General features: G+C 39.9%; 1 protein-coding gene across 5 annotated transcripts in view; it reads right to left on the reverse strand.

Moving 5' to 3' along the window:
- MEF2A (myocyte enhancer factor 2A) overlaps positions 1–11,384 on the reverse strand; it is a 110,451-nt gene that overhangs the window by 11,172 nt on the left and 87,895 nt on the right. For 3 of the 5 annotated variants that reach the window (XM_030887370.2, XM_004709850.2, XM_045296486.1), the window contains exons 8-9: positions 4,765–4,788; positions 992–1,118 (exon numbers count right to left, since the gene is read on the reverse strand). In XM_030887370.2, coding sequence (XP_030743230.1) covers positions 992–1,118; positions 4,765–4,788 — 151 coding nt within the window. The remainder of the gene's footprint in view (positions 1–991; positions 1,119–4,764; positions 4,789–11,384) is intronic. The other 2 variants (XM_004709849.2, XM_004709851.2) reach the window with 1 other exon arrangement.

The raw sequence follows: 11,384 nt of genomic DNA on the forward strand, positions 1-11,384 counted from the left end.
AGTTGTATGAGCCCCTAATAAAATGTTAAAAAAAAAAAAAAAAAAATAAAAGCAAAGTTCAATGTATTAATTGCTCTGTACCTTCCAGGTAGCTCCAGATAGCAGCTAAAGGATTTGTCCCCAGTCTAAATGTGATAGCCTTTATTGTAGACTGCTTATGAACAACATAAAGAACATGTTCCATTTATAAACAATCTCAGAATGAGGGATGACTATAGTTGAACTATTTCCATCTTCCTCTGAAGCATCAGATGGTTGGCTTAGCTATGAAGAACGTGTTAACAAGAGTGTGTTTTCTGACACTCCTTTAAAGTGGCAAAGTGAAAGGAAACTCACTACACACTAGGATTTTCCCCAAAGCCCACTTGACTGCTTACCACCTGCACCCCGCCAGTCACTGTGGTATTTTTACAATTCCCTATCTTAAGGTGGAAAACCTAAACATAAAGAATAACGAGACACTGGTTCTAAGAAGGAATTGCTAATGATTTTGCTTATGATTTTGCTTCCTAGGCACGAACTACTTAAAGCATTAAGAAAAACACAATCTGCCTAGCATAGCTCTACATTCACCACATCTCCAAGTCCTGGGTCCAAACGAATTCATGTTCATCCCCAAACTAGCTACTCCATAAAGAAAGAAAATAATTTCATTGGAAAATTCTAGAGGCGTCAGATACTATGTAGTAAGAAACTACATAGAAAATACTGAGCAGTGGGCGATCAGCCTCCGTGGTTTTTAAGAGCTGCTTGTTTTATTTTCAGGGGTAAGTGAAAGCTGTTGTTGGAGAAGTAGGAGTAACTTCCATAATTCATTGTTACCATCAATACTTTTAACTTTTGCTAGGTTAGCATATGCTTTAAAAAATAAATGTAAATATGAGAAACGTGTAATTTATTTCTTCACGAGTACACTTTTTCAAAATCACCAAGGATGTATTGAGCACAAAGGAGAAAAATAAACACAAGATAGGCAAGAGGACAGGGTTACCAGTGTTGTAGGCAGTAGGCACTGCTGAATATACAAGTCCCTGGGAAGGCAAGCTTGGGGTTGTCACAGACACCACTGGAGTAGCAAGAGGTTGAGTGGCTTGAGAATTACTTATCCTCTGGGTATTCTGAGAGAGATCAGAAAAAGAAAAGTGTTATTATATGAGTATTTTTATGTTTAGACACACTTTAAAAATAACATTCAATTTAAAACTGACCCTTTGTAAAGTTTTATATTTGAATGTCTTATTTCCTGAAGAAGCGATGAACTGAAAATCTTAAATAAAATATAGTAAACTATGCTAATAAAATTTAAATTACTTAGTAGAATGTTTTATATTAATTATTCATTTTCTTCTTTCCCTTATACAGAGTTTATGGATGCCAATGACCTGTTCATGACAGGTGATAACATCTTTATGCTGCCTTAAGAATTTGATGCTACTACACATATTGCCAGGCCACCCTGAATAAAGTGTGTGTAGACTCTAAAGGCCTGATGCTAGCAAGATGATCTGTACACTTGGGTTATGAAACCATCAGCACAGGAATCAAGATTATGTTTATTTGAAACCTTTCCACATTAACATGGTTTTAAATCATAGCGATTACATTCATCTTGCATTCTGATTTTTTTTATTCCTTCTCTCAAATTCTGTCCTTTTTTTTCCAACAGCAGCTTCAGATGTCTTTCTTTAAATTCTCCCAACACTTCTGAAAGGAAAGGCTTTGAGTAGAGAACTTTTAAATAAATCATTCTTGGGTATAGGGTTGTAAGTGCAGCAATAATAAATGCTTAGAAGTAAATTTAGTTTAAGATAGTTATTGTCCTCTATATGCTAAGGGTATGGTAGAACTAGTTTCTTATTGTGTTATTGGCTTAAGTAACATTTTCCAAAATTGAGGCCCAAACTAACAGAATAGACTCCTTGTAGTTATTAGTATGCACGTGTCCAAGAAGGCCAAAGTATAACTCCAATATTATTTTTTTTCCTGAATGAAGAAGCTACAATCTGGTAACAGACATTTGGTGGGGGGGCGGGGAGAAGCTAAGGCAAAGCAGGAGCTCTGGTGGTATAGTGTACATGTGTTGAGCTGTTAACCCCAAGGTTGGCAGTTCAAAACCACCAGCCACTCCACAGAAGAGAAAGATGAGGCTTTCTACTCCTATAATGATTTACTGCCTTGGAAACCCACATGGGCAGTTCTACTCTTGGAACTGACTCAAGGGCAGTGCATTCTGATTAAGAGATATCAATAAAAGTATTAGCCAGCATCCTTGAAATTTAAAGAGTTAGATGGTGACTTGGTTCTTATGTATCACTACTTTTAGAAGAGCTGAAAGCCTTTGGTTAGCTCTAGATCCATAAAAGAGGAATACCTGAATGAAGATACAAATCTCAGCTTATTTCTTTTCAGTTTTAATTTTCTCTCCAATCTAACATTGCAGTATTGGATATTGAAGTAGTTTATTGTGCCAACCTGGCCAATAGACACATGTGGGGTTCATTGAAGGGCGGAGGGATAAATGGCTCAATGAGCCTCGCCTTTCTAGTTCTCGGATCTCTTGCTTTGTGATGGTTAGACCAGGGTGCAGCTGCCTTAGCCAGTTCTCTGCTTCAGCTGGCAAGGCTCACTTCCTGCAAGACATCCCTGAGGAGAAGCCACATGGACCCTACCCCGATGCAGCCCTGGGTGCTGGAGCACCCGTGTGGAGACCCCTGCCAGCGCTGAGATGCTTACACATTCACTAACTCGGCTTTCCTCCTGCAGTCGGCATCCTTGTGTTTTGTGAGATGGAGGACGACTTTGTGGATTGGTGTCGGACATATGGGTTAATGTGGGATTTGTGGGCTTGGGCAGCACTGGGGTGGGATGTTTTCTTGATGTGCACTTAACCTTTATATAAAACTCTCTCTTATATGAGTTTCTACGGATTTGTTTCTCTAAAGTACCTAGACTAACACAGATATGCTGCCTGGGTTTTTAGTCTGAGATTTTCCTCTTCCTCTCATTTCTCATCATCTTTGTACAGCAGGGAAGAGCTCATATCAATCTGAAGAATGCTCTAACAGATTATGTTTCTAGTTATATAAGGGAAACCCAAAAGTACTGCTACTAAGGTTCCAGTTCACACATGCATGGGTTTATTCCAACCAAAACATGTTTAAACATGTTTCTAGGATCATGTTTCTAACATGTTAAAAACAAGGGTAATTAACACCATCAAAGTTAACTCTTTTATCAGCCACTCAAAGAGTAAGTGAAGTTTAGGACCACTAGAGGGCAACATATTGTCAGATAATTCACAAGGAAGCCCTCAAGCTCATTTAAGCAGTGAGGGCTATCTAAGATGAAGAGCCATGGTGGTGCTGCTGGCTAAGCATTTGGGTGGTAACTGCAAGGTTGATGACTGAAACCCACCAGCCACATCCTCAAGAGGCTGTCTGACCCCATAAAGATTTACATCCTTGTCGACTCTATAGGGGTGCTTTGAATTTGAAGCAATTCCTGGCAATGGGTTTAATCTAGGACAAATTATTTTAACTTCTACTTGTTAATCACTATTCTACCATTAAATATTTCACCAAAAGATATCCCAAATCTGCATATATTATGTAACACAAGACCACATTCACAGCTGGCTAGTATAATAAGGAGGCTTCAAAGAGTTGGTGGAAAGATTCCATTCGCTTTTTAAATTTATTTTTCCAAGAATTTTTCGAAGTCCGTCTGTGTTTTGGTTAGCTAATACAAAACCACAGCCAAAACTGTTAGAGTGATTACGAAGCTAAATAAAGAGTGATCCTCTAATTTTAAGGGCCAAGTACAACTGCATTCGAAAACAAAACAAACTGCACAGCACACCAGCATGCAAGCATGCTATAGTCAAATGTAATAAATAAAATCAATAGATCTCTTTCCCTCAGGCTTTCATGCAATCTGCGACTTATCGAGACAAAAGAGCATAATTTCAAGTTTCATTTCCCTTAAAAGTAGAGACATCAAATTAACCACTGACTGTAAGTTCTTATGATTGCTTCTATAGGGTTTGGGTTTTAGTTGCCAAAGAAAAAAATAGATCAACTGCCAATTATTTTAAAATAAATTTATTTTCTAAAGGCAAAGCTAACATAAACCATTTAGGGGAGGGGTGGTAAGAAATGTCTTTAAGAATAAATCTATTTTGATTTTAAAAAGGTTTGTGTATTTTCTTTTCTTTTCAGGTTTGTGTATGTTCAATTATAACTATTCCTCTTAGTAAACAAGGAATCCCCTTGTGATTCAGAGCTTCTCATGTCGGATGAAATAATTCCAACTCTAAAAAGGTGACCTCATCAAAAATGATGTAATCCTTTGAAAGAAAGCAAGCACAAGACTGTGTGCTACAATCTTAAGAACTTTTAAGGGTGAAGTCATTTTCTAAAAATATTTTTTACATTTGGTCAATTAAACAAGGTGTATTATATCTTTTCTTTAAAAAAACCTTTCACAAGTATCCTATGCTCATAAAGAAGCTTTTGATTCTCAAGGATCTATCGCAATATTCCCTCCAACAAATGAAGTAGGTCAACATATGCATTCACAGACAGACAAATTAGATTCTGTACCACCAATAGATTGCTTTAGCTACTCATTGAGAAGTGCTCTAGCTATTCAGTCAGCAGTGTGATTTGAAAAAATTGCGTAACACAAGGAACACTGAAAAAACATTTTAGAGAATTAGTACTTTCTACATCTCTCAGCCTTTTCCAAGCAGAAACCCACACTCACCAACTCCAACTCCTCTTCCTCCGACTGCATTCAGGCACAAAAGAGGGATACAAGAGAGTTACTAGGGCTACTGGTACTCATCAACACACTTTTATTTTACTTTTTAAGAAAGACATATAATTTGGATACTGGCAATTATCTGGAATGCTAAAGAGAAGATTATGTATGCACCAGATATATAAACATAAATTTGTTTGGGATCCTATACTTGTAATTAACTTAAAACGACTAGAAAGACTTTCAAAATCTCCAAAGGCCAGGAAGTGAAGCCACCTCCTATTCCACCCAATACTTGATCTGCTCTACGGTGGCCTCGCTGACAGACCGCCATGAGAACATGCTTGAGAAAAATGATTAGACTGCATCTTAACTCTCTTTCTTATTAAAGAAGTCATGTTATTGGGGGCTCGTACTATGCATCACAATCCATACATCCATCTATTGTGTCAAGCACATTTGTACATTTGTTGACATAATCTTTTCCAAAACTTTTTTTTCTACTTGAGCCCTTGGTATCAGCTTCTCATTTTCCCCCCACCCTCCCTCATGAACTCTTGATAACTTATAAATCATTAATTTTTCATGTCTTACACTGACCGACGTTTCCCTTCACTCACCTTCTGTTGTCCATCCTCTTGGGAGGGAGTTATAGGTAGATCATTGTGATGGGTTCCTCTATCTCCCCCCCACCTCCCCCTTCCCCTCCTGGTATGGCTACTCTCAATATTGGTCCTGAGGGGGCTTATCTGTCCTGGAGTCCCTGTGTTTCCAGCTCTTAATCTGTAACTGTGTACATGCTCTGGTCTAGCCAGATTTGGGATCATGATAGTCGGGTTCGGGGGGTGGGGGGTGGGGGGAGGAAGCATTAAAGAACTAGAGGAAAGTTGTATGTTTCCTTGGTGCTAAGCTGCACTCCGACTAGCTCGTCTCCTCCCCGAGACCCTTCTGTAAGGGGATGTCCTGTTGCCTACAGATGGGCTTTGGGTGTCCACTCCGCACTCCCCCTCATTCACAATGACATGATTTTTTGTTCTGGGTCTTTGATACCTGATACCTGATGCTATCAACACCTCATAATCACACAGTGCTTCTTCCATGTGGGCTTTGTTCCATCTCAACTAGATGGCCACTTGTTTATCTTCAAGCCTTTAAGACCCCAGACACTAAATCTTCTGATAGCCGGCACCATCAGCTTTCTTCACCACATTTGCTAATGCACCCCACTTTGTCTTCAGTAATCATGTCGGGAAGGTGAGCATCATGGAACACCAGGTTAATAGAAAAAAAGTATTCTTGCATTGAGGGAGTACTGAAGTAGAGGTACAATGTCCGTCCATCTGCTACCTTAACACTAAACCTATAAATATATATCCATACATCTATTTCCCCATCTCATTCTTATCACACTTGGTCACATGTAACCACTTATACTCCGCTTTAGTTTTCAGTAGGCAGAAATTCTTATATACTTTACTTCCCACAGTAGCTACCATAGTGTTCGAACAGGAATGCAAACGCTTGTTAATAAATAAGTTTTAAATAATAGTTTATCATATGAATATAGTTTTTAAATGAATAAAATAACTTCAATGACGAAAACACAAATTAAGGAAATGAGACAGGGAAACAAAGTAAGTTAATAAAGAAGAAAAGATGAATGAAACACCCCTTCTCTCTGAAACACTTAGGAAACATGTACACCCTGGAAATAACCTCTTACTGCATGTGTTCTCGTTGTACTTGCACGTCAAGCTTCTTTGTCAATATGTGAAAAGGACCTTCATAGACATCACTGGTAAGTAAGTCCTTAATCCAGAAGCAGGCTTACATGTAGGCTAATGGTATAAAATGTGTGGGAGGCTGATTATTTAACAATGACACTAGGCTAGAATTCCTATTTCAAATGTTAATGAAATGATTTCCTGTTTTGTTACAGATATATTCACATACCTCCAACTAGAAGAGTATTATATATTACTTACTGTGGGAAGCACTGCTGTAGGTTAACGTGAAAATTATATATATATATTGAACTATATATATCATCTATATTTAACTTTAAGCATAGCTTCCCAAAGTAGGCAATATGCACCACTCCCCCTACACCCCCACGGGCACTGGAATGCTGCCAGAAGGCTGGAAAAGCAGATACCTACACTTTATCCAGGATTATGGACTATAGTATAAGACATTTAAATTGTTGGGGGTGTGGGGGTACACTGAGTTTTCCCGAAAAGGGGGAGTCAGTAAAATAAGCTTAGGGACCTATGACATATGGAAAAGTTTGACCTTTCCATGAAGGTGCTTCATGGTTTCTTTAAAAAACTACCCTGAGCAGTTGTAATTTTTCAGTTTATTAAAGATCTTTATAAATCTATGCTATGCTTTCTTAACATCAAACTTTTTGTAGTTTGTATTTTTGTAAAACAGTAGGAGGAATCCTACCTTCTATTTCTTAGAAGGTGAGCTAAATGCCCAACCTGAATACCATTTCCTTTAGGCTCTGTTTTGCTATGCATGTTAATCTTTTTATTATTAAATAACTTACACTAAGAGAGCAGTGGCAAAAAGAGAGCCAACTCACACCCTCTCCCAGGTCTCAAACAAATATGGTACACATGCCAAAACTAAGAACATAACATTAGTACAGCACCACTAACTAACACTAAAGATCTTACATGCATTTCATCAGTTTTTCTATCATGTACTTTTTCTGTTTCAGGATTTAATCCAGAATCCCAAAATGCTTTTCATTGACATGTACCTTTAATCTCCCATGGCCTCTGTCCTTGTTGTTATGACCCTGACACTTTGGGACAATACTGGTAAGCAGCTTGTACAATGTCCAATGTCCACCTATTTGGGGTTGCACGATGTGTTCTCACAGTTACAGGTTAAATGATTTTTGAAAGTGTATTGCCAAGGTAATGTGACCTTTTTTAGTACATGGTATCAGAAGGGGCATTCTGTCTCTATGTCTCATTACCAGTGATTATTTCAGTCTTCCAAAATTATTCGTTGCAAAATTACACCACCACCACCCCTCCCCCATGTAATCAACAATTTATTTTAGGGAAAGACATCTTGAGACTATTTAAATATCCCATTTTTCCTTTACCTCTTGTCACTAACTGTAGCATCCACCTGTTGCTGTCGAGGCCATTCTGTTTGGTAAAGTCGGAGGACAGCGAGAGAGTTAAGAGGCTTGACAAGATGGACAGGCACCCTGGCTGCAACAACAGGCTGGAACGTAACAGTCCTTGGGAGGATCGGGCAGTGTTTTGTTCTGTCGGACCTAGGGTCGTTATGAGTCGGAATGATGGAACCTAACGAAAACATCTATTGGTTTTGCCTACAACCTTCATCGTGGGAAACGGAGAACCTGAATGAGTGCCTAATCTCTAGACTCATGACCACAGGGCTTGGAAGACCAGCACTAGTGTCAAGAAGAATGCCTCCTCAGTTCTCAGACAGGGATAATTCCAAATCCATATTCTCCTTATAGAAAGACATCTCCACAACTGCCCTTCACTAATATGCAAATATGAAGCCTCCAGGTGCCTGGCTCCTTGCTGCAGCTAAGAGATACCTATCTTTAGGAGCAGCCAGATTACTTTTGTCCCTATCACTCAAGGACCCAAATGCTTCCTTTGTTTCTTAACTGTCCCATCCTTAATCATGAAGGTCTCTTAAAGAGCCCAGGCTGTCCCAGATTCACACTTTGCCCATTCTGTTGAGTCTGTGCCTGTTGGAGGTTCCAGGTTTCGTGACTGTATGATCTCACTATCAAGTAAACTTACTCTCTTCTTTGGACACTTTGGAAACAGAGAACCAGCTAGGCAGCGTACGTGGACCAATTCCCACACTCATATTTTAATGAGTCTGGGAGGGTCAAGACTCCCATGGAGGGAGGTCTTCATGTTCTTGGGTTAGAGATACATCCCACTCACATTTTGCTAAGTAAAAGTTGTTCCCCCCAATGTCCTCCCTGTAATAAAGCCAATTTTAAGGTGCTGCTTGTAAGCACATGGTTGCTTACTATATGTTTAAAGATTAACTGCTTGAAGGTTATCTGCCTGAAGTTATCTGCCATCAAAAGCAATCAGACCCTAAGTATGGCCCACTCCTTTCTGATGAGGACATAACATTGTTTCCCTGGAGAAGAGTTCAGGGATACCTAATGCCAAGCCAGCTCAGAGAGGTCCAAGGTTAGGCCACCATTTAACTTGTTACCTATTACCATTATGTCACATGCCTCCAGTACTTCCCCTTCCTATTTCATGTATACCCTCTAACTGGTCCCCCTCCTGGTATGTGTATACCTCTAATCCAACCCCTTCCTGTTACACACGTGTGTGGCATGGCGTGCATACCTGAGATTATATAAACTTGTGAAAGAACACATTCGCCCATCACTCTGGTTCTGGTCATCATGGGAGAGGTGAGCACTTGTATGTCTTGATAGATGTCCCTTTGATTTACTCTTCAATTACACAATTGCCCGCTAGGCCTTATTTGGATGTGGAGGCTGGTGCTGCACACTTGGAGATGAGACTTCTGTGTCCCCCATCTTTTCTATCTTTTTATTTTCCTGAATTGCACATGTCGCTCCTAAGGACCCGTTTTGACTGTGGGGGCTGTATCCCACAAATTATTACTGCATTCTAATAGTGAATTGTTATTTTATTTCTTTTTCATTTATTAATTATGATTGTTCTTTTCTATATGTTCAATCATTCATTTATGTCAGTTATGAACACAGGTCTTGTTTTATCTCATTAATCAAATTGCTTATGTTTGGGCAGTTGAGAGTTCTTGAGGAAAGGTTGACTCCCGTAACTGTTTGCACTTCTTTATCCTTTTCACCTCTTCATCCTCTGGGACTTCTGATTAATTGTGCAATTTCTGCTACCACTCTAAAATCAACACTTCTCCAAGGAACAACGACATACAGAATGCTAGATATGCTCATAGTTGCTGGGAGTTAATTGCTTCACTACTCTCAGCAGATGGAACATGGAAGTAATGTTCATGCATACTAACTCATGGAGTGCTGGTGAATCAAAGGGCAGGTGCTGGGTGTTAACTGAAAGGCTGGTGATCTGAACCCATGAGGCACTCCGCAGGAGAAGAGACTTGGGAACATGCTCCTGGAAAGAACCCTATGAGGGCGTTGCAGTCTTTCCCACAGGGTCGCCTATCACGCAAGGGCATGCAACACCATGCTAATTCATGTCTCAGGGTCACGCTGTTTGGTTCCAACTCAGCTAGACCCTATGGACAACACAGCAAACTGCCTTGTCCCACACCATCTTCACGATTGTTGTCATATTCGAGTACATTATTATAGCCACTATGCCAATTATTTTCCTTGAGGATCTGGCTCTCTCCTGTACCAAACATGCAGTCCTTCTCTGGGAGTGTGCCCTCCTGATAACATGTTCAAAGCACAAGGAACAAAGTCTTGCCAGCCTCACTTCTAAGGAGAATTCTGGCTGTATTTCTTACAGTACAGATCTGGTTGTTCTTCCGACACCCCAAGGTATAGTCAATACCCATCATCAGCATCATAATCCAGGCACCGGTTCATCTTGGACCTTCCTTATTCATGGACCAACTGTCCTGCGCATATGAGGCAACTAAAAATATCATGATCAGAAGCAATTTAGTCTTCAAAGTAACACCTTTGTTTTTAAAAATAGTTTAAAAGAAATCTTTTGCATATTTGACGAAGAGAACATGTCATTTGGTTTCTTGACTGTTGCTTCCATAAGCATTGATTGGGGATCCAAATAAAATAGTCCTTCACTTCAATCAATTCTTAATTTATCATGATGTTGCTTACTGGTTCAGATATGAGGGCTTTTGTTTTATGTTGAAAATAGTCTCTCATCCCCTTATGAAAGGGTCGCAGGGAGGAGACGAGCCAGTCAGGGTGCAGTGTAGCAACGATAAAACATACAACTTTCCTCTAGTGCCTAAATGCTTCCTGCCCGCCCCCCCTGCCACCCTTCTCCCTGCCACCACTTTCATGATCCCAATTCTGCCTTACAAGTCTGGTTAGACCAGAGGATGTACACTGGTACAGATTGGAACTGGAAACATAGGGAATCCAGGACAGATGATCCCTTCAGGACCAGTGCTGAGAGTGGCGATACCAGGAGGGTGGAAGGAGGGTGGGGTGGAAAGGGGGAACGGATTACAAGGATCTACATATAACCTCCTCCTTGGGGGATGGACAACAGAAAACTGGGTGAAGGGAGACCTTGAACAGTGTAAGATATGACAAAATAATAATTTATAAATTATCAAGGGTGGGAGGAATGGGGAGGGAGGGGGAAAAATGAGCTGAAACCAAGGGCTCAAGCAGAAGGCAAATGTTTTGAGAATGACAGCCACAAATGTACAAATGTGCTTGACACAATGGATGTATGTATGGATTGTGATAAGAGTTGTATGAACCCCCAATAAAATGATTTAAATTAAAAAAAACACACCTTGTTAGACGATTAGCTCTTGTTTCTAAGTGTGTGGATGCTGAGCATGAGAAGAAGGCAGGGCTTTCCTCAGGGGTTGGTGTTGGAAATGTCATCCTCTAGCTGGAGATCTTCCCCTGTGCG

The sequence above is a fragment of the Echinops telfairi genome, unplaced genomic scaffold (assembly GCF_000313985.2).
Source record: "Echinops telfairi isolate 266 unplaced genomic scaffold, ASM31398v2 ScPeMD7_7409;HRSCAF=8447, whole genome shotgun sequence".
NCBI lineage: Eukaryota > Metazoa > Chordata > Mammalia > Afrosoricida > Tenrecidae > Echinops > Echinops telfairi.